General features: G+C 53.1%; 10 protein-coding genes across 10 annotated transcripts; 7 read left to right on the top strand and 3 right to left on the bottom strand.

Annotated features, from left to right (window-relative positions):
• Positions 1–183: 183 nt before the first annotated feature.
• Positions 184–1,725, top strand: J4E82_006741 (uncharacterized protein; the record flags this gene model as incomplete). Its single annotated transcript, XM_051732996.1, has 1 exon — positions 184–1,725. One exon carries the CDS (start codon positions 184–186, stop codon positions 1,723–1,725), a length of 1,542 nt encoding a protein of 513 aa, XP_051587210.1.
• A 1,270-nt stretch (positions 1,726–2,995) lies between these two features.
• Positions 2,996–3,562, top strand: J4E82_006742 (uncharacterized protein; the record flags this gene model as incomplete). The annotated part of the gene is made up of 1 exon (XM_051732997.1): positions 2,996–3,562. The coding sequence occupies one exon, from the start codon at positions 2,996–2,998 to the stop codon at positions 3,560–3,562; it is 567 nt and encodes a 188-aa protein (XP_051587211.1).
• Positions 3,563–3,936: 374 nt separating this feature from the next.
• On the bottom strand, positions 3,937–6,846 carry J4E82_006743 (uncharacterized protein; the record flags this gene model as incomplete). Its single annotated transcript, XM_051732998.1, has 6 exons — positions 3,937–5,106; positions 5,156–5,276; positions 5,324–6,472; positions 6,529–6,614; positions 6,667–6,759; positions 6,811–6,846. The coding sequence occupies 6 exons, from the start codon at positions 6,844–6,846 to the stop codon at positions 3,937–3,939; spliced, it is 2,655 nt and encodes an 884-aa protein (XP_051587212.1).
• Positions 6,847–7,307: 461 nt separating this feature from the next.
• Positions 7,308–8,885, top strand: J4E82_006744 (uncharacterized protein; the record flags this gene model as incomplete). Its single annotated transcript, XM_051732999.1, has 6 exons — positions 7,308–7,372; positions 7,550–7,652; positions 7,702–7,776; positions 7,827–8,597; positions 8,646–8,801; positions 8,850–8,885. The coding sequence occupies 6 exons, from the start codon at positions 7,308–7,310 to the stop codon at positions 8,883–8,885; spliced, it is 1,206 nt and encodes a 401-aa protein (XP_051587213.1).
• A 472-nt stretch (positions 8,886–9,357) lies between these two features.
• J4E82_006745 (uncharacterized protein) lies at positions 9,358–10,679 on the top strand (the record flags this gene model as incomplete). The annotated part of the gene is made up of 5 exons (XM_051733000.1): positions 9,358–9,462; positions 9,519–9,579; positions 9,638–10,107; positions 10,157–10,429; positions 10,482–10,679. The coding sequence occupies 5 exons, from the start codon at positions 9,358–9,360 to the stop codon at positions 10,677–10,679; spliced, it is 1,107 nt and encodes a 368-aa protein (XP_051587214.1).
• A 962-nt stretch (positions 10,680–11,641) lies between these two features.
• J4E82_006746 (uncharacterized protein) lies at positions 11,642–13,324 on the top strand (the record flags this gene model as incomplete). Its single annotated transcript, XM_051733001.1, has 3 exons — positions 11,642–12,036; positions 12,084–12,436; positions 12,483–13,324. 3 exons carry the CDS (start codon positions 11,642–11,644, stop codon positions 13,322–13,324), a joined length of 1,590 nt encoding a protein of 529 aa, XP_051587215.1.
• Positions 13,325–14,027: 703 nt separating this feature from the next.
• Positions 14,028–15,722, top strand: J4E82_006747 (uncharacterized protein; the record flags this gene model as incomplete). Its single annotated transcript, XM_051733002.1, has 3 exons — positions 14,028–14,388; positions 14,439–15,040; positions 15,090–15,722. 3 exons carry the CDS (start codon positions 14,028–14,030, stop codon positions 15,720–15,722), a joined length of 1,596 nt encoding a protein of 531 aa, XP_051587216.1.
• Positions 15,723–15,892: 170 nt separating this feature from the next.
• Positions 15,893–17,549, bottom strand: J4E82_006748 (uncharacterized protein; the record flags this gene model as incomplete). The annotated part of the gene is made up of 3 exons (XM_051733003.1): positions 15,893–16,024; positions 16,079–17,440; positions 17,490–17,549. 3 exons carry the CDS (start codon positions 17,547–17,549, stop codon positions 15,893–15,895), a joined length of 1,554 nt encoding a protein of 517 aa, XP_051587217.1.
• A 1,542-nt stretch (positions 17,550–19,091) lies between these two features.
• On the top strand, positions 19,092–20,753 carry J4E82_006749 (uncharacterized protein; the record flags this gene model as incomplete). The annotated part of the gene is made up of 4 exons (XM_051733004.1): positions 19,092–19,446; positions 19,507–19,820; positions 19,880–20,013; positions 20,066–20,753. The coding sequence occupies 4 exons, from the start codon at positions 19,092–19,094 to the stop codon at positions 20,751–20,753; spliced, it is 1,491 nt and encodes a 496-aa protein (XP_051587218.1).
• Positions 20,754–20,924: 171 nt separating this feature from the next.
• On the bottom strand, positions 20,925–21,366 carry J4E82_006750 (uncharacterized protein; the record flags this gene model as incomplete). The annotated part of the gene is made up of 2 exons (XM_051733005.1): positions 20,925–21,289; positions 21,342–21,366. 2 exons carry the CDS (start codon positions 21,364–21,366, stop codon positions 20,925–20,927), a joined length of 390 nt encoding a protein of 129 aa, XP_051587219.1.
• Positions 21,367–21,573: the final 207 nt, after the last annotated feature.

The following is a 21,573-nucleotide window of genomic DNA, read 5'->3' on the forward strand; positions in this document are numbered from 1 at the left end:
CGTCGCATCCGGTCGACAGTCGCCGGCTACATCCTCCGCGCATCGAATGTAGTGAATTGCCTCGAGTCTGCACAGCGATCCCGCGACGACCACGACGACGCGCCGTTTCAATCAAACTCGACCTCCGCACCTCCGCATAGTCCGACCACACGACCAACACTCCTTTACCTACCACACTCCACCATGACCATGGCAGAGAAGCGCCCATACCCTGACGGCCAGGGCCCCAACGGGGACGCAAAGCGCGCAAAGGGCTCTGATGCTGTCGAAGCCGCAAAGGCGAAAGCCAAGGCAAAGGCTGCCGAGATTGCTGCCCGTTTCGCAAAGCCGCCTGCTGCTGCTGCGGCTCCTCCGTCGGCATCGGCTGGCGCAAGCGAGTCTGTTCAGGACAAACTGGCCGCTATGAAGGCGAGGATGGAGGCGCTCAAGGCTGGCTCAGGAATCGCCAAAGCCCCAACGCCCGACTCCACCGGGCCTCGCTTTGCGACAACACTGGGCAACCGCCGCTCCGAGACGCCTAAAGTCGATCCCAAGGCCAAACCTACCGCCTCCAAGCCGAAACAACAACAAGAGGAGGAGCTAGAGAACCCGTACTTCGATCCCAAGGCTGCCGCCCTTGCCAAGAAGAGAGGTCCTCGTGTTCTGGCCTTCAATGAGCATGGAAAGTACCTTGACCAGGCCTCCAAGCTGCGCGCGCAACGTCGCCTGGAGGAGATCAAGAAGACTCTGGCTATCCAAGCCCGCCGTGCTGGCCTGGACGAGAATAGCGAGCGCGGATTCCTTGTTCAGGCCCCTCCGGACATAGAATGGTGGGACGAGGGCATTTTGGCCGAGCCCACCTACGAGTGCATGGATGACCCAAGCAAGGTCAAGGTGGAGACTGACGATTCTATCATCACTCTCTACGTACAGCACCCCCCTCTCCTGAAAGCGCCTCAGGACCAGCGTTTAGTCCAAGTAAAGCCCATGTATCTCACCACAAAGGAGACACAGAAGCTAAGAAGAATGCGCCGTGCGGCCGACCTTAAGGAGCACCAAGCGAAGATCCGTCTTGGATTGGAGCCGCCTCCACCACCCAAGGTCAAGCGTGGAAACATGATGCGTGTCATGGGCGAGCAAGCCATTGCAGACCCTACTGCTGTAGAGATGCTTGTCGAATCGCAGATCCAGCAGCGTCACGATGACCACATCACCGCAAACGAAGACCGCAAGTTGACCAAAGAAGAGCGACAGGCCAAGCTTGCTGCCAACCAGGATAAGGACGCGCAAAAGGGTCTTTACATGTGCGTTTTCAAGATCAACACACTCGCCTATGGCAAACATCGCTTCCAGATCGACAACAATGCAAAAGAATACGCACTTACCGGTATTACCCTGTTCAATCCCGATCTCAATCTGGTTGTCGTCGAAGGCGGCGCATATGCAATCAACAAATACAAGAAGCTTATGCTCCAACGTATCAAGTGGCATGAGAACGGGCCACCTACAGAGAACCAGGCCGAGAAGCAAGCACATGATCCAAAGTGGCTGAGGCCAGTCACGGATACTGGAGACGTAAAGGACCATTCATCCAACAAGTGTATCCTCATCTTCGAGGGTGAGATCAAAGAGCGCTCTTTTCGGAAGTGGGGCTCAAGAGTCTGCGAAACCGCTGGAGAGGCTCGCGAGACACTTGGAAGGGCCAAACTTGACAGCCTGTGGGCCCTGGCCAAAAGTATGGAGTGAGCACTTCTGCTTTTCGAGTTCTGGACAGTCCGGAACTATACAACATATTTGGCGACTTTATGCGACTTTGCATCGGACATACACCATTTCAGGACGCTCGTTTGGGCAAGCGAATTCGCGAAGGACTTCTTTTCATGCCAAATGTAAGTTTACTCATAACTCCATAGTTTGGAATATACGTATTAATGCACACCTTTCTTGGTCCAGCCTCGCAATTGTGATGTTGCGTGTAGTTCAGATCTACCTAGTCTAGGCTAGTCGTGCCGTGACAGAGCCCGTTCGATCTATTGCCCTAAGTTACCTTGTAGTGATCTACGGTAAGTGCTGCAGTATCCGTCCTCTACTGTGAAGACTATCTGGCATAACTCGAAACAAGCATCATCGTAGGTTTATTTCTCGTGCTTAGTCGTTTCTAAATTTTACCTCAATTGCTTCTTCTATTCTCTTCCTTGTGCATACGCGGCAACACACATGTTCATCAAGTTTTCAAAGTAGATTGTTTTCTTGGCCGAGTCGCCCCAGGACCCACTTTCAGCAGCCTCGTTGGCCTGAGCAAAATGCTGGTCGTAGTCCCCTAGATAGCGGGTTGGGCGCACTTACCAGACTGTTCGCTACGAATGCCTCCACGCTACCTCATAACCCCCTCCTACGCCGGCAGCGAGGACTGTGTGTTCTCCTCGGTGTAATGCGGGCAGGTATTGCAACACAATTTCCAGCAATTTAGTAGTCTACCGTGAGAGCTTTATTGTTCTACCTTCTCTCAACGCATACCTCAGTCAATGATGCTCGGCGGCACTCAAGATACTTTGAGCTGTCCTATGTAGGCTAAGAACGCCGCGAAGTTATCCAGGCCCATGTTTGAGGTGTTCCACGTGCATGCTGGGTGTTCTTTCCATTGTAGGGAGACGGGAGGAGCTGAGAGCTGCACGTGGTGGGCTTCGCTGACGTTTGCAACCAACTTCGTTACAGTATGTGCAGTCATCCCAAACCATGGTTACGTCAATTTCACACCCGTTAACGGAAGGGCCCTGCTCGCATCCATAAATTGTGCCTACCACCAATTTTCATCCATCTCTCTATCACACACACATACACATACACATCTTGTTCTGCGACCATCTCAGCCATGACACGAACGAGTGATCTATACGAAAGATGCACCTGTGCCTCCAAAGCCGTCTGGTGGGTCCTCTGCAACTCGCCGGCTATGTACATCACACTATTCCTTTGGTCGCCAATTTTTCCGCTGTTAGCTTCACGAGGATTCATCATGGACTACTACGAGCATGTCTTCGGAATGCCTACACACAGTAGCTGGCTTCAATACCTTTACGTCGACACTCCCTACACTGCTTACATCAACAACTGGGTTACCCTGACCTTGGTCCTGGACATCCTGGTTCTACACACGTACGAGCGCATACGTAGACTTGCGTACTTCGAAGACCCCGTCACGGGACCTCTCGTTGACATCGAGAGCACTGTTTCGTTACCAAAATACTCAACTATACGCGATCTCTTCACCTTTGCGTCTCCAGGCCACCCTCTCTGTCCGGCGTCGAAACCGCGCCGGATCTTTATGATCTTCTGGATCTTCATATGCGTCATGGCAACGGCAGCGATGGTGACATGGAAGTTGCATCAATGGGTTTCAGACTTCTGGAAAATGTTGAATCTTGTCGTTTCGATAGTAAGCAAGGCTCATTCCGGATCGTGGAGGCAGTATGCGAAGATGCCGAAGGCTGGCATGCCTGGGGTGCAGTTGCCGGAACAGATCCAGTATCATGGGTGTGTCATTGCTGTAGTACTTGTTCTTTCGTATTTGTATTTGGCCTAGGCTTTTGGGCGCAGTCAATCAATACCAACTCCCAGTAATGAATACTTCCATCACTTCGATCCTTGTCTTGTTGTTCTTACTCCATGATTTGCCAAGAATACCAAAATGTTGTGAGTGAGAAAAAGGAGGAAAGACAAGATGTATACTTAACATGAGGTAACACTATATTCATGTGGAAAACGTATATGCAAAAAGATAGAGGAAATAGTAAAGACTATAAACTGCTCTCGATACACATACACTTGGAGAATTATACTTTGAAAAGATTGTGTTGATTAACATCTTCGTACTGCATCTACACTTGATATTAAAGCTTGTCCGTATTCCCGTCTCTTTCTCCATCTATCCATTATTCAAGCCAACACTATTCCTATCTAAACACCCAAATACGTCCCGCTGGTAATCTTCTTAACAGTAGCTACAGAGTTCCACCCAATCGCCGGACTAGCCGGCGCATTCTCCTCTGCATCCGCAAACGGATCAGCCTCGCCATCGTCCTTCTTCGCGTTGAGAGGCGCCATCATGCTAACACCTAGCCCGCTACCCAGAGTCAAAGACTGCTCATCGCTAATCTCCCAGCGGGCTTCCGTGTTACCAGGTTTGGCCTGGCCGTCAGTTACGAAGCGTGCGCGTAGGGTTTGGGGGGCGGAGCCTTGAAAGAGGGTTACGTCGCCTAGACGCCAGTAAATGAGTCCCTTGTCGCGCGAGAAGGTACCAGTGGGCTTCGATTGGCACGACGTCGCTTTCGACCCAGGCTCGAGTCGAATCACAAGGACGAGATTGCGAATGGTGATGCTTGTGGCACCGCCAAGTTCGAATCTGGGGTTGAGGGAGTAGTTGAGGATGGCAGACGTCTGTGTCGGTTCTGATTTCCAGGCTGGGGACAAAAGAATTGGTGGGAGGGAGCCGATGTTGCTGTCTTCGATGTGTAACTGGTAGTGAAAGGCTACCGATGTCTTCATGATCTTTGACAAATCTACGGTGTAGTTACCCGGGCTATCTGCCGACTGCTCGATGAATGCAGGATTAGGGGCAACCTTCTCGAGTACAGGAAAGTTCTCCAAACGTATACTCTCAGTGCCGAAAGGACCGGCAGAGATGTCGACAGGGTTATACGCAAGCGCAACCTGCCCGATTACCATTGCCTTGGTAACGTTGCCCTGCTCGAACCACGCGCTGACGGTCTCCACTAACGACGCATTGAGCCCCGGTTCATGCAGGTCCGGGTGTCTGATTGTGGTACTAGCGGAGCTACTTAGCGATCGGCCCGAGCGGATGGATTGTGTATCCGATGTGGCATGGTCTTCCGATAACAATGCGCGATGTGGAGGCTTGAAAGCTGGAGATGTAGGTTGAGGAGGGATAGCAGGGGCAGGAAACGTTGCTGAACCAGGGCCGGAAGCGGGACCAGATTCACTTGTTGGGAGCGGAGGCACCTCGCCTATGCTTTGAAGTTCTGGTGTTGCGGGGTTCGGTACGAATATCGTGTTACGAACATCTCGGCGACCACGCAACGTGCTTGATCGTTTTGGCTGTGCGGCTTGCTGTCCAAGTTTTAGCATATATCCTTTGAGTATTTCCAGTATTGCTTACTGCGCGCAGAGTGTTGACCAGGTTGGCGGTAGCTGCATCAGCGTCACCGTCCTCTTCCTGGATAGGAGCATTTCTAATGTCAAGCTTGAATTGTGGCGGTGGATTGCCCTCATTTTGTGCCCTGATTCCGGTTAGCTACGTAGACTTTTAGGGAGTAAACAATCTTACAGTCCTGCTTCCCTCTCGGCTTCCGAGATGGCATCCAGAGCGGATGGGGGCACAGAGAATCCTTCAGAATCCTTTTCCGGTTCTGGCTGCGTCTCTATAACTGGGAGTGGTGGCAGGGGCTCTTTGAGCTCTGGTATAGACTCTTGAGCTGGCGTTGTTCCGTTCACGGCGCCTGGCGCGTCTGCCTCAGCGGACGACTCAGGTATGGTGCCGTTTGGGGCAGCCTCAGTGCTGCCCTGGCGGGTGAGGCTTGGGGAATCAGATCTTTGGGAAGTACTGGGCCTCTGCGAGAGGCGTCGTAGAGGCGAAGTTGGCCGTTCTGCAGTGGTGCTCAACGAGGAGCCCTGGTTCTCATTATTCTTTGCTTTGCCCTTGCCGAATCCACCGAATACCGAACCAAGGTTTGACGAAGAGTTTCGGTCTGGTGATGTCGCTCTGCCGTATGGATGCGCACTCTGTCTCCGTCGCCCCAAAACTGTCCCAAATCGCTTGAGAGGATTGGAGCTGTGTTTCTCGACAGAGCCGCTCTTCTGGCTCCTGTTGTCATCCGCTGCAGTGGGCGATGTTGGCAGAGGAGGAGGCGGTGCGAGGTTTCTCGAAGGAGTCCCTGGAATGCTCGGCTTTCGCACAGGTTGCGGTGCATCTCCGTTCCGCATCCTCAATGCCCACGTTTGTATCTCATCGGCTGTTTCGATGTTCAGCATGGCGTTCAACGTCTCTTCAGCTGTGGTCCTGCTGCGCTCCACCTGGTCGACTTCATGGGTTTGGAATTGCGTGAGCACATCGCGTAGGTGGTTCAGACGGGTCTCATCAATGGCCTGCAGTTGCTCGAAGACGTAGGGTGCTTGCGAGTCCCATTGCAGCTCAGCCTTCTCGATGTCCTGCACGGCATCGGCAACGGCGGACGCTTTGGCCTTTGATCCCTTATCGCGAAGTTTGCCTTGCTTCTTCTGCGCCGTGTCGATGTCTTTTGCGATTGCGGACAGGTTTCCCTGGATGTTGGCCATGGCCAGTACATCTCGGTTGCTGGCGGTGAAGTCGCGCAGGGGGCGTTCGACGTCGGCCTCGATCTTGGTGGCCAGGTGCGCGTGGGATTGGGCGACGGACTCGGTTGCGCTCACAATCTTCTGCCATGGGGTTGCGAAGATGCTGCCCCCGTGTTAGCTCAGCTCGTGCGCTGCGAGGCGAATGGGGCGGGAAGATACCCCAGATCCGACGACTCATCGGGCGGATGTCTGTTTGCGAGCTTCCGCAGACCTTGGACATATTGTTCTTCGACGCGACGACGTTCCTGCGCATTGGTGAGCACCCATGACGATGCGCGGCACCGGGGGCCGACCCACCTGTAGCCAGTCGGCAATGTGGTTGTTGAGCTGGCCGACATGTCTCATGCGACTGTCGAGGACGGTGACGGCTTGGGCGGGCGAAAGCGATGTCTAGACATGGTGTGAGCCGAAGCTGGGGGAGGGCATACAGACAGCTCTCACCAGCAATGCCGGGTATTCTTTGCGTTGGAGCTCCATGGCGACGAATGCGGGGGACAGGCGCACAGCCACAGGGTAGCAATTCGGGATATTTACATAGAGAGGAAGCTCGGCGAGCTTGTCGGGTGTCGTGGAGCTGTCACAACTGCGCTGTCAGTCATGGCTTGGGGCTCGTCGCTTTTGGCCTAGTCCAAGACACGCGGTTGTGCCCGGCATCTGACGTAACCTTGGTAACGACTAACCCTCGAGATGCCTCCCTGGACCCAGTCGCCAGTCGCCAGCTGCTTCCCACATGGACTCGAGACGCGCCAGAGCCTGTCTAGCCATTGCATGACTATGCGACTTGCTGAGCACGGCCAGCCCGTCCTTGGGCACCGACCGCGTCGGCTTGGGTAGTGTCGCGTCGCTGATTCGGGGCGACTCTTCTTCTTTTCCTGCCTTGACAACACCGCTGCTTGACTGCTACCCTGATACCTGTCCGACAACACCCATTGCGCCCCATGGCTTCCTCGGACTGGCGAGCGAGCCTGGGCTTCACTGCTCGCCTGATGGCTGTCACGAAAATGCAAGTAACATGTTTATACTGTCGCGCTAGGGAGCCCGGTACATGTTAGCACGGAACAGGGCCCGACCTTTTGCATGGCATATTTGCTTGATCGCAATTCACCCCTGGCGTGCAAAAGACACATCGGCCCAATCAGTGCGCGTCCAACGTCATATTCCAGGACTGACAACATTGCAGGACATCAGCCTACCAGACAGCGGACCCATCACTGTCTGCAGACGATGCTCGTAAAAATGCTACTGTAGCTGAGACGACCATCTACGCAAACGCTACATCTCTGGTACAGACCGCCTCTTGAATTTGGTGAATTTGTTTTGACCATGTTGCAGGACGACTACGACAGACTTTGCAATGAGAAGATAACAACCCTTCCCAGACCGTCGCTCGACTTCCCAACACCAGAGGTCAGGACTTGCACTACAAGTGTATGCAAGTTTGCTAACCTAAACTCCAGGATGAAGATTATGTCCCGACACCTGGTGGGAAGCCCATTGGCAACTACCAAAATGCACTCTACCATCGTGAGGGACTCTTCTCTGTCATTTACAAGGCACCTGCGCTGGGTGGTGAAAGCTACTTTCCAGCAGAGTCGCCTTCGAAGACCAAAGTCGTAGCGTTAAAGATTACTACACCATCAGTAATGGAGCCTCCGCACGACTCACAGCGAGAGGCCAAGATATTAGCCATGGCAGCGTCGGAGCGAGTCATTCCACTGATAGAAACCTTTCGTGAGAACGGAAGCCACTTCGTTCTGGTCTTCCCGTTCGTGCGCTACGACTTCAGCGACCTACTGCGGGACAAGAAGCTTTCCAAGAGCCAGATCAAGTCGTGCTTGAAGGACCTCTTCGTTGGTCTCGCCGATGTCCATAGCAAAGGGATTATACATCGCGATGTCAAGCCTTCCAACATACTCCTCAAGTCTCTCGATGGGCCAGCATACCTTTCTGACTTTGGTATCGCATGGGCGCCTGAAGTGCCAGGGTCAGAATCCGCGGATGCGAAGATTACCGATGTTGGCACTACCTGCTACCGACCCCCAGAGCTACTCTTTGGGAACCAAAAGTATGGCTGTAGCTTGGACCTGTGGGCTGCTGGTTGTACAGTCGCTGAAGCTCTTGACCCCAGCCACGAGACGCTGTTCGACTCCGGAGAACTAGGAAGCGATTTGGCCTTGATACAGAGCGTGTTCAAGAAGCTCGGAACCCCGAACCTAGATGTCTGGCCGGTGAGTCGATCTATCTTGTCTGATTCTGAACTCTGCTAACTGAAGTAGGAGGCTGCAAGTTTCCGTGACTGGGGCAAGGTGCAATTCTACGAATACCCAACACAGGACTGGTCGGTCTTGCTGCCAAACCTTTCCGGCGTAGAGCGAGATGTCGTCGCCAGCCTAGTCAAATATGAGAGTGGCTCGAGAATGAGTGCATCCGAGGTGAGTTGGTGCGCCCAATGCGGAGACATAGCTGACTGTGTATGACAGGTGCTCAAGCATGCCTACTTTTCGTCTGCAGAATAGGTTTCTGAGTTTATGTTGGGGATAATTCGCGTCAGGACACAACTTGAGGCGCGGGGCGATTCCGCACGCACCGAATAGCCTGACACATGCATAACTTAATTTGTAAATATTAGTGAAATAGTGATATAACCATTTTTGCCAGTGATGCACTGGCCGAGTAATTGCAATCTAGAGTAATCAGCTGTGGGCGAGTGGACGTACACAAAGTGCGCTAGCGACGCAGGGTTGATCCTCGGCCGTTCACAAGCAACAGCATCACCACGGCAAAGTAGACGTAGAGCAACAACCGCACTGTCCCCCTGTATACCCAATACCGCCCAACGACTTCCAGACATATTCCCCTGCAGTCGCCTGTATGTTGTCGCCGTCAAGATAGCAGCTTTCCGGCCCTGGCCTCAAGTCACAGCCCCTCATAGCACCGCCGCTGTCCCACATCGATCCCCGCCCTGGAAAACTTCCCAACCCACTCAACATGGCATTCCTATTCCGAAACAAGCAGAAGAACAACCTGGAGCTTACCCGCTCTATCAAAGAGCTTACGCTGCGGCTCGGGCAAGAAGACAGGCCCAACCCCAAGGTGCGACCAGACGACTGCTATGGGGCGCCTTGGGCAACATGGCTGACATGTGATAGCTAGAGGAAGGACTTGCTCTGGACCTGCAACAGATGAAAGTTAGACTTCAGGGCACACCCGGTAGGTTTGCTGTCCTTTCACCACGCACCTGCAGGGCTAGCTGCTGACGGCGCCAAAGACACAGAAGTCAACCCGGAGGCTGTCTTCCAGCTTCTTACAAACATCCTCAACGAGGACCTCCTCTATGCGCTAGCAATCAACATTCATAAGCTCCCGTTCGAGTCGCGAAAAGACGCCCAAGTCATCTTCTCCACTGCTTTCCGCTACAAGCCCGCAGGACAAGCTACACCGCAGGTATTGGAACACGTCGTCGCATACCGACCGGATATTATAATAGCGCTATGTCGAGGCTACGACAGGCGAGAAAGCGCCATGCCATGTGGTGGCATCCTTCGTGAAGCGCTCAAGTACGATGCCATCGCTGCGCTGCTGCTCTATGACGAGCCAATGGAAGACGGAAAGACGCTTGACTTGGGCAACGTGAACCCTGATCTGCCGTCTTCTGGCAACGGTGTCTTCTGGAAGTTCTTTGACTGGATAGACAAGGGCGCGTTTGAAGTCAGTGCCGATGCATTTAACACATTCAGGGTAGGTTGACTGGCTGGAACATGTGAACGGACACGCTGACACACGACAGGAAATCCTGACAAAGCACAAGCCTTTAGTCGCTACATTCCTACAAACCAACTTTGACACCTTCTTCACCAAGTACAACTCGATGCTTATCCAGTCTGAGAGCTATGTGACGAAGCGCCAGTCTATCAAACTGCTGGGCGAGATCTTGCTCGACCGAGCAAACTACAATGTTATGACGCAATATGTGGACTCGGGGGAGCATCTCAAGATCATCATGAAGCTACTGCGAGACGACAGGAAGATGATCAACTACGAGGGTTTCCATGTCTTCAAGGTGAGTGTTGACGGGCGTGGTTGTGCGCGTGTGTGTGTATTGACAAACGCAGGTGTTCGTTGCCAACCCGAATAAATCGGTCGCAGTACAACGGATCCTGATTAGCAACCGGGACAAGCTGTTACGGTTCTTGCCGTCATTCTTGGACGACCGCACAGAAGACGAGCAGTTCATCGACGAGAAGAGCTTCTTGATCCGACAGATCGAGCAGCTTCCGCCAGCTCCGGTCGTGCCACCGACAGCGCAATAGCCAGTGTTGGAAGCGAGTATGATGTCTATCTGTTAGGTTTTGCATATCATGGCGTTTGAGGTTTGATATCCTTGGAGTTGTTCACAAGACGGGCGCAGCATCATCGGCGCATTTTAAATGGATGGATGTTGTGAATGCAGGGTAGGCTTGCAGATGCAGGGCCCGCAGTACGTTGTGCGCGGACAGCGGATCATGGTCGGCCTGCTTTTCCAAAAGTATGTTTGCGCATGTCAACCCCTTGGAGCCCCAAAAATAGTTGTTCAAGGAATGGTGAAGGTGTGCGAGCAATCCGACAGCAGGCCACATGCAGCATTACATACTATGATAGATACCAAGTGCTCGCGTGCTGTAGCCGGCATCTCGGATCCGCAAAGACATCTAGACTCCATATTTCATCACGCGGTGGATCTCCCGCGGCGAGCTTCCCCGCTTAATCGCTAACTATGACACGTGGTGGTGATTGGCTGCTATGTTGGCCGTCTGTCTGAGCCCGCGGCCAAGCCGGTGTCGCAGGTAGCAGGGCCGTAACAATCAAAACGTCGTACCTGCGGCAGACGGCTTACATTGTCGCGTTTGGAGAATTGTACCTGCATCGTTTCTGTCGCGTTGAAGCATCCCTTGACGCATCCTCCCGCTAAGCCCCTGATGCTAGCCCGTCGCTAGTTTAGGTAGGAAACCGGCTCTTCCTCCTTCTCGGCTTGGCGGCCAGACTAAAGCGAATCAGGTGCACGCCATCGAGCAGCATGACTTCAGAGGGGGCCCGGATAACTCGCTAGCTGCAGTTGCAGGACACCGCTACACACCAAGGGCCGCTGCTTAGTCCGGGGAATGAATTTCCTCTGAGAACCTTACCGTCTCTTCCCTCCGCCAGCTCCATCTCCGACCTGGATTCGGATGACGGCCCCCGAGTCTCGCAACCACGCACCAACATCGCGAAACTCATCCATCCGCCCACCCCTACCATGACGGATGAGCAGACGGCGGCTCGAAGACGTTCCTCCTCGCTCGCCGGCGCAACCCTGCCCACTAAAACAGACCTGAAGAAGCACCGCCGGCACCGTTCCGACCACATTGCTGAAGAAGGAGAAGAATCCTCGTCCGGTGCGGACCGTTCCGATTCAGACTCTGACAGCGACGACTCCGACCTCGACGACATGAGCGCAGACGGGCTCGAAGACGATGAGGAGACGGGCCTTACCAAGAGAGACAGGCGGAGACGCCGGAGAAGAAAGAGGAGGAACACGTTGCTCGACCAGCGCATCGTCCCCGACGATACGTACACAAAGGAGGAGAAGAAGCTCGCCGACCAGAACTTGCTCAAGTCCATGCTGGTCAACGGAGCCCTGATAGGCCTATGGTAGGACACAACCCCCCGTGTTGTCTCAGCTCAACTAATGTGTCTAGGTACCTCTTCTCCATTTCGATATCTGTCTACAACAAATGGATGTTCAAGGAAGCCAAGGGCGACGGCGAGACCAAGAACATCTTTCCATTTCCGCTCTTCACAACATGCCTGCATATGATCGTCCAATTCACGCTTGCGTCGCTCGTTCTATTCCTAATACCCTCCTTTCGACCTCGACACGATTCCCTTAACCCTCACGCTGCCGGCGCGCGTATGGAGCCCTTGGACCCAAACAAGCCGCTTATGACCAAATGGTTCTACTTCAGTAGACTCGGCCCGTGCGGTGCGGCCACTGGCATGGACATTGGCCTGGGCAATACGAGCTTGAAGTTCATCTCGTTGACATTTTTCAGTAAGGGATGAAATCTCGTTTCTCAGAACGCGGCTAACAACAACAGCCATGTGCAAATCATCTGCACTCGGCTTCGTGCTCATCTTCGCATTCCTCTTTCGCCTCGAACAGCCGTCCTGGCGACTTGTATTCATCATCCTTATCATGACCACTGGTGTCGTCATGATGGTAGCCGGCGAGGCTGCCTTTCACACACTCGGCTTCATTCTCGTCATGGTCTCAGCCTGCTCATCCGGCTTCCGCTGGTCCTTGACCCAAATTCTGCTCCTCCGCAACCCCGCGACCGCGAACCCATTTTCCTCCATCTTTTTCCTCGCACCCGTCATGTTCATCAGCATACTTATTCTCGCGATACCCGTGGAAGGCTTCTCCGCGCTCATGGAGGGTCTTTCACACCTATTCGAAACTAAAGGCACTGGCCTCGGCATTGGCATTCTTTTGTTCCCGGGAGTCCTGGCCTTCCTCATGACCTCGTCCGAGTTCGCTCTACTGAAGCGCACTTCGGTCGTCACTCTTAGCATTTGCGGCATTTTCAAGGAAGTTGTTACCATTGGAACCGCAAACCTCGTTTTCAAGGATCCCCTGACGCCTATCAACCTGACTGGGCTTGTTGTCACGATCGGCAGCATCGCGGCATACAATTACATGAAGATCAAGAAGATGAGAGAGGAAGCTCGCATGAATGCGCATCTCCAGAACCAAGAGGTGTATGCGCCTGTCAATACCGTGGATCCCTTGGAGCGCGACAGAAGAGGCAGTGTCGTTGTGCGACCAGGACAAGGCATTGTACGCAACAGTCTCCAGCTTGCGCCCGGACTAAGTGGGGGACCAGTAACGGAAGCTCCAGCGAGAGCAAGCCCGATAAAAACCGCTCGGGATACTGAGTAGCATGCAAGTGTGCAGCGATTGTTTTGATTCTAGCGTGTGCATTGGGTATTTTATCGCATTTTGTAGCATCATGGGCGTTTGGAACATGTGGGTAGTGAAAGGCGAGCGTTCAACTGCCGCCGTGGGATTACTATACCCTTTCCCTGAGACTACATCTGAACCACATTCGCTATGTATTATCAATAACTATTTTACATGTTTGACAAGCTGTTAATCTGGTTGACGATGAACGTGAACGAGTTTATACGGTATTACGTGTGGTAGTGCATGTGGTAGCTCAGTGCAAAGACCAATCAACCACACTGGAGACACTTCGGTGATCGCCATGAGCCGCGGAATTGCAGTCTAGGCATAACCCTTGGCCGCAGTTACCTCATCAGGGTCATGCACGTCGTGAACACCTGCCACTCCCACCCACGCATGCACATGCACATCTCCTTCACTCCTCCTCCTGCCGTTTGCTCACGGCATTCTGTTTCGGGCAAACGTCCGACTTATAAGCGTGCGGCGCTTCCAGGGCTTGTTTCGCACAACGCAGGTTTCAGAAGCCCCGAAAGCCCGGCAGTAAGCCTCATCGTGGCTTAAGTAGTACTGCCTGCCGGCGTGCACCACTCTACCGCCGTTTTCCTACCTCCCGAGAAACGCGCAGTACTCCCTTCGCTTTCTCCCTTCGACAGCGACCTCACGTCGCTCTACTACCGCCATGCGGCCTCTTACTACCCTCCTGGCGCTCCCTTTGGCGCTATTGCCTTCGCTCGCCTTTGCGCAGGATCTCGAAGTCCAAGTCACAAAACCGGCCGAATGTACGCGCAAGACTCAGAAGGGCGACACCGTGTCGATGATGTACAAGGGCACGCTGCAAAGCGACGGCAGCAAGTTCGACTCGAGTTATGACCGAGGAACACCCTTCAGCTTCACGATTGGCAAGGGCCAGGTCATCAAAGGCTGGGACCAGGGATTGTTGGACATGTGTATAGGAGAAGGAAGGAAGTTGACCATCCCGCCCAACCTGGCATATGGCAATCGGGCTATGGGCACCAAGATTCCTGCGGGATCTACACTGAGTACGTGTGGTCAGTTACAGCCATCTGGCCCTGTCTAACCGTGTATGCAGTTTTTGAGACAGAACTTATGGGCATTGATGGTGTCAAGGCCGAACCGCCGAAGCCTGTTGAACCTACGCCCCCAGCTCCTGAGAAGTCAACCGCTGCCGTTACAGATGACAATATCAACTCCAACGATGAAGAAGCGGCGCCCGAAAACGTACCGAGCCCTACCTCCACACCGTCATCCGAAGCCGCTCCCGTGGAGGCGAAGCCTGAGAAGACCGCAGCACCTGCTGCTGAGCCTAGCAAAATCGCCGAAGCGCAAGAAAACCCCATGGATGGCGAGAGCGGCAAGGGCGAGTGCAATCTCCTTGGCAACTTTGCCTTGCTTGTGCAGGGTGCTCTCGGACTTCTCGCAGTGTCCTCTCTCGCCGTCAAGAGGCTGAGAGAGTCCCCGCGACGACCTATGAAGATTTGGTTTTTCGATGTCTCGAAGCAGGTCTTTGGTTCAGTTCTGTTGCACCTTGCAAATGTCCTGATGTCCATGTTGTCTTCTGGCAAATTCGACGTAGCAGCGACCACAAGCGCAACCACCAAGTATGCGGGAACGAACGAAGAGGGTGATCAGCCGAACCCATGCTCGTTTTATCTCCTCAATCTGGCCATCGACGTAAGTAGATTCCTACTGACCCCTGTGTTTCGCGACTAACAAGCCTCAGACTACGATCGGCATACCCATTCTCGTGCTGCTCCTCAAAATCCTCCACGCCGCATTCGCGAAGACGCCCCTTGCCAACCCCCCAGAGTCCATCCGCAGCGGCAACTACGGCCAGCCACCACGCGCAACCTGGTGGCTTAAGCAGTCCATAATCTACTTCCTCGGTCTTATCGGCATGAAACTCTGTGTCCTCGCCATTTTCGCTTTCTTGCCTTGGATCGCATGGGTAGGAGACTGGGCACTTCGCTGGACAGAAGGAAACACGGCGCTACAGATCACTTTCGTCATGTTTATTTTCCCCTTGATTATGAACGCGTTACAGTACTGGATCATCGATAGCTTTATCAAGGATCCTGAGCATGGCAGCGGCAGTGGCACTGAGGGCAGGTATGGCGTTATTGGAGATGAGGATAGTGAGGATGAGGATGATGAGGAATGGTTGGAGAGACAGAGGCGGAGGCGTGAGGCGGGCATCGATGGCGAGGATAGTGATGTTGAGGCTGCTGAGGGTGATCCGTTGAAGGAGGCCAACCCTACTGTAGTCCCTGCAAGGAGTCGTAGTCTGAAGACTGGCGGCGACTACGATCCTGCGACTGACGGAGCAAGTGGCAGCCTCAAGACTAGGATGGAGTAGATTGATAGTGTGTTTTGATTGTTGTATTCGCATCTTCATTAGGACATGTTTGTTGTCGACGTCTCACGGCGACTCTGGGATATAGATATAGACATGCATTATATGTGCAGGGAAACATATTGGTATTTTGAGCAAGCATAAGGACTAGTGTGGTAAATCAGCTAGAGTCTCTACAACATGGGCTTGATCTCCGCTGCTTCCTTGAAGTCTGCACCAGTCTTCGACCGCACTTCGTCTACGGTAACACCATCCGCAAGCTCAACCAGGGTCAAGCCCTCGGTAAAGTCGACGTCGAACACACACTACCCAACGTCAGTCTCCAGTACCAGCGTTTGAATCGAAAAGAGGTTACTTACCAAATCCGTGATAATCCGGCTTACACATGCCTTGCCCGTAAGCGGAAACTCGCACTGCTTAAGAATCTTCGGCCTTCCCTTCTTGTCCGTATGTTCCATGGTAACAACAACCTTGGTGGCCTGCGGATTCGATACTAAATCCATAGCACCACCAAAGCCCTTGACCTTACCCGGCAACATCCAATTCGCCAGGTCGCCTCTTGCAGAAACTTGCATAGCGCCGAGGATTGTCAGGTTAATTTTACCAGCACGAATCATGCCGAAACTCTCTTCTGAGCCGAAGCATGATGCGCCAGGGAGAAGTGTGACAGTTTCTTTGCCCGCGTTGATGAGATCAGGATCTTCAAGTCCCTTCTGTGGATAGGGACCGAGACCCAGGATGCCGTTTTCGGATTGAAGTTGGACTTCGACAGAGGGGTCAACGAAGGAAGGAGCGAGCATAGGCATGCCGATTCCGAGGTTGGCGTACATGCCGTTTTTGAATTCCTTGGCTGCACGACGGACGATGCGTTCGCGTTTCGAGGCTGCGTCGCCAGCGCCCAAGGCAGAAACCGCTTCCTGAGGGTCCTTTGCGTTGACGACTTTTTCAATCTTCTTTTCGGCCGTCGATTGGATCACGCGGTCGACATAGATGCCTGGGACATGGACGGCGTTTGGTGGAATATCACCGACTTCGACAATGTGCTCAGCTTCTACGATTGTTACTTTGGCGTTGCGAGCCATGGCACCATTGAAGTTCTGGGCTGAGAAGCGGAACTGGACGTTTCCCAGGCGGTCGGCTTTGTATGCTTTGATAAAGGCGTAGTCGCCCTTGATACTCTCCTCCATTACATAGCTCTTGCCAGCGAAGACTTTGACGTCGCGAGGTGTGGAATATTGTGCTACGCTGCCGTCATTGTTATGCTTGAGTGCTAGTTCGCCGGTCTGCACAACGGTGCCGAAAGCAGCGGGTGTGTAGAAAGCTGGAATGCCGGCGCCACCGGCTCTACACCTCTCTGCTAGTGTGCCTTGGGGTGTGAGTTCCAGCTCCAACTCGCCAGTCAGATACATCTGTTCGAGGACCTTGTTCTCGCCCACGTAGCTTGCAATCATCTTCTTGACTTGTTTGCTTTCCAGCAACAAACCTAGACCTCCCCCAACCACGCCAGCATTGTTGGATACAGCGGTTAGGCCTGTGATTTTTGGTGTGCTTTTTACTTGGTGAATGAGTGTGTCTGGAACACCTGAAAGACCGAAGCCTCCGCACAAAAGCGTACTGTCGGATGACATGTCTTCGATGGCCGCAGCGGCACTTGGGTAGACCTTGTTGATCTCATTGCGGCGGAGAGACGACGAGAAGGAGCGCGAGAGGTTGAGGTACGTCTGCCAGAGTCAGTTGTTGCTTAGCATGGGTTCAATGATATTTGTGTACTTTTGTTGTGCTTCGCGAAAAGGTGCGCGCCGTGCGAAGGGTAAGGGATATCGACGGCATTCTGGGCAGAGCTTGGTACAGGTAAACAAATTTCCAGAATATTATGTTCAGCCCTCAATCTACAGACTGGAAAGATATGTACAAGTGGCCGTGGAGAGGGATGCTGCGCCCCCGAAATCTATAGACCCAAGCATCGTCGCAGCCTCGGGAATCTTTAGTATGGGTTGCGTCGGCCTCTCCAAGCGGGAGGGCGGAACGGCGCCGACGCGGAATGTGGAGGAAAGTCGAGGGCTTGGAAAGCGGAGAGGTAAGATACCAGATGCTGATTGGGTGGGTGTGGGCTGACTCAGGCATACCACGGAGTTGTTTTCCAGCCCGGAACGTCTGATATTCATCAGGAACCTTGTGGGCTCACGATTCTTCTTCACTACATGCCCAACCCTGCCACGTAAAGTTCACGTTGTTGATCGCACCATTATGCCCTGTATGAACCACCACCGAAGTGTCGTCCATTACTCTCACACAACGGCCTCTCTTATCTGCCCACGGCCAATCAGCGAGACAGTAGAGACATCTCACTTTCTTGATAAGAGACTGAGGAGGCTTAACAAGAGGTGCAGATGTACAAAGCTGTACTGGACGGCTGTGTTTTTGCCAACGTCACGACTGTGCGCAGTTCAAATGCGTTGTGAGACAGTAACCTCTCCGGCGTTGTCCATGAACTGATAGTATTCATGATCCGAATCTTTATGCCTTGGCAAATTTTCAATCTGGCAAATATATCCAAAGGGTTACGGTAGTGGCATGCAAGATGCGATGCCGGCTTCATTGTGGTGCTAATTGTAAGACCTTGAATGACGCAAATGCTTCCTAGGTGCGCATCGCTCGTCTTTGCCGCACCATTCATAATCTTATCGGAGCCGACCAGATGCCAAAGCAATCTCGCTATGCTTCGAATCATCGCATTTGTCCAATGCAGCTGGTAGCACAGCCTTCTGTTCGGCACCTCCGAATCCCAACTGGCCTAAGGCCCCATGTACTCCCGCAAGTAAGCCGCCTAGCCGCGGCTAGACCCAATGCAGTAGCAATCATGGCCAAGACTGGCACGTCGTTCAGCTACGCCTATCACTATCGGTCGATCACCACCCAGGTACCGTTATGATGGAGTGTAAGCTTAAGCCCTCTGTAGTAATAAAGCTACAGAAATGCTCGCTTGTATGAGGCGTTCAGATCCGCCACAACCACCACCTTGAATCATACCCTCCGGTTGAACCTAAGCAGTCCTATTCGATGTCGAAAGTGACCATGGCCCAGAAAGGAGAAAATAAAGCAACGCGTCAATGCTGGGATTGTCTCAAACGGCGTCTAGTATGCGACAACACGCTCCCACATTGTATGAAGTGTCAGAAAGCCGGTCGTCAATGCTCTGGTTATGATGACGCAAAGCCGCTTCAGTGGATCCAGCCAGGCAAGGTAACTTCTAGGCGGAGGAGGAAGAAAGATGGTAGCTCGCCGAAAACCTACACCATTGAACCCACAGCCAATAGTGAGACGAGAACGTGTCAGGATGTTAACGTACCTGAACAAACGAGCTGTAAGCCGATGCATGAAGAAGACTACATTTGTGAGCCTGTAGATTATGAAGCAGCCCTGTCGTCTTGGGAGAATGATCGGGTCTCCCACCCTGGAGATCGGATCACGGACCTCCATGCGTTATCTTTCAAGATGACAGCAAGTGCCAGAGAAGCGGGCAGGATATTTCAGATCGGTGGAAGGGCTAAGATCGAAGAGATTGTCGAAAGTGGTTCACATGAGGAGGCTGCAAAGTTGTTGCGCTCAGACCGTAATCCACTTCAACGGCTCAAACGTCTACTCGAGGTTTTACAACTGCAGGACGTACCAACATATAGGGATCTTACGGATGAAACCTCGGAAGTGGTGCAAGCTGTTCAATACTGTGAGTAATTCCTGACTTGACATTAGAGGTGCATCTAGGACTAGTCGCTGATGCTACCAGACAACCTGCGCATACATACAGCATACAAGGCAGCTGGAGAGTTAGCACCTAATCCTGCACTTGTGCCTTTCCCTCAACAGGCCTTGCATCTGCTCACCCCGGCAATCCACCATACGCTAGTCTGCCTGTCCCTCAATCATTTTATCCATACTTCACCGTTGGGAATCGACCGTGCAGTGCTAGCTCCCAATCGGTGGAAGGTATATCACCACCGTGGAGCAGCTTTGCGGGCATTAGGACAGCACATTGGCCAAGACAAGACAAGATGTTCGGATATGACAATCACTACCATTCTCATGTTCATGTGCTTGGAGGTATGTTGAGCCCGTGCTAATCGATAGGCTTCGAATCAAGTACTGATAAGTACTTGCAGCTCCAGAATCCTTCTTTTGCAGACTGGCGTTCACATGTGAATGGCATGAAGCGAATAGTCGACCTAAGAGGTGGGCCGAAGAAGCTCATGAAGGAAGCGCCACACTTGGTACCATCGTTGGTACTTTACCTACTGTACGTTGCTTTGTGATGTCAATTGCGGTCAGGGTCTAACTTGAATGAACAGTATTGTGTCCGTGGCCAACACGTGCAGTCCGTCGTGGGACCAAGTTGAGATCAACAGCACTGCAGATGATGTGACCGAGGACATCACCAGTATCTACAGTCTCATCTTTCCATACACGCTCTGTCCACCCGAGCTGTTCACCGAGATGCTGCATATAAACCGACTGCGCGCCAAAGCATCTGCGGCAGTCTTGCAGTGTGATTTTGATGTAGACCACACATTGAAGGCTTATGATCTGCTTGCTCGCATCGAGGCCTTCTCGGTTGAAGATTGGGCACAACCCGGCACCTTTTACAATGAATGGTTGATTGTTGGCACAGTGTACAAGTCCGCCCTCGCACTGTACGCCATCTTATCCTTGGGCTCGCTCACTGTCCTCCCAGCAGATGCTTCACTGCTTGACATGCAAACAGTTCACGGCGATATCCTACTCCGCAATCTGCGCACAGCACTCAAGGATCCGCGTATAGCTAGATTCATGGCATGGCCGCTGGTGGTGGTGGGTGTAGAAGCTATATACCGTGGAGAGGCAACGAGGGACTGGATCGGAGCAAGTTTGGAGGAGTTGAGCAGGACGCTAGGTACGAGTGGTCCGATCAAGGCGTGTTCGGTATTGAGGAGGTATTGGAAGGGCGGGGTTTCAGGGTGGGATGAGTGTTTCGATCGGCCGTATGTGTTTGTCATCTAGAAAGCGAGCTAGTCAAGGCAGTGTAGCGTCTTTGGTCTCATGGTAGCAAAAACTTTGTGTTGTATCGCTAGTGTGCGTAATGTACAGGCTTGCTATACAGAGGGGGAATGGAGGCCCCGTGACTCACACCCAAACGCCGATATATGCTGTTGTCGCGACAGAGAGCCAGCACTACCGCTCCAGACCCTTGTTGTCTGGATCCTCATCGCCCTTGGTCTCCTTGACATCTTTATACGGGCGGCCGGCGTAGAGCATGTACCCCTTCTCCTCAATGGTGCCCGTCTTCTCGTCTGCCTCGGCTCGTCCCTGGCCAAATGCGCCTGTCTCGAGTTGTCCCTGGACGGCGATGGGTCGGTTGCCGCGGAACCGCTTGCGCATGTCAATCATGCCTTTTTTACATTCGGCGTACCCCTTCTGCAGCTGCTGGCACTGGGTGGGGAGCGTGTATTTGAGGGGTGGACGCAGACATTCGCCTGGCGTGTGCCGGTCGACCATTATGCAGTCGCTATTTTGGAGGCAGAATGCCAGCGCAGCGCCTAGCCACTACGGTTAGCCGAGGCAGTCGAGGGATGGTGAAACAGGCCATACGGATGTCTTTACATGATTGCGGCATGTTGGCTGGGTGGTCGTGTGTGGCTACCAGCGCATTCAACAATGCATGTGTGGAGTGACTTGGTGGAGCAAAAGGCCATCGGCGGAAACGTCGCGCTAAGCTCCGGGGCTCAATGCGTTGTCACATGTCAGGGATGGACAGACGGACGGATGCTTTCGTCTGGAACGTCATTTGGACATTGGCTACTGGATCCTGCTACCCGCCCTG

The sequence above is a fragment of the Alternaria postmessia genome (assembly GCF_024291825.1).
Source record: "Alternaria postmessia strain BMP 2775 chromosome Unknown scaffold_41, whole genome shotgun sequence".
Taxonomy (NCBI): Eukaryota; Fungi; Ascomycota; class Dothideomycetes; order Pleosporales; family Pleosporaceae; genus Alternaria; species Alternaria postmessia.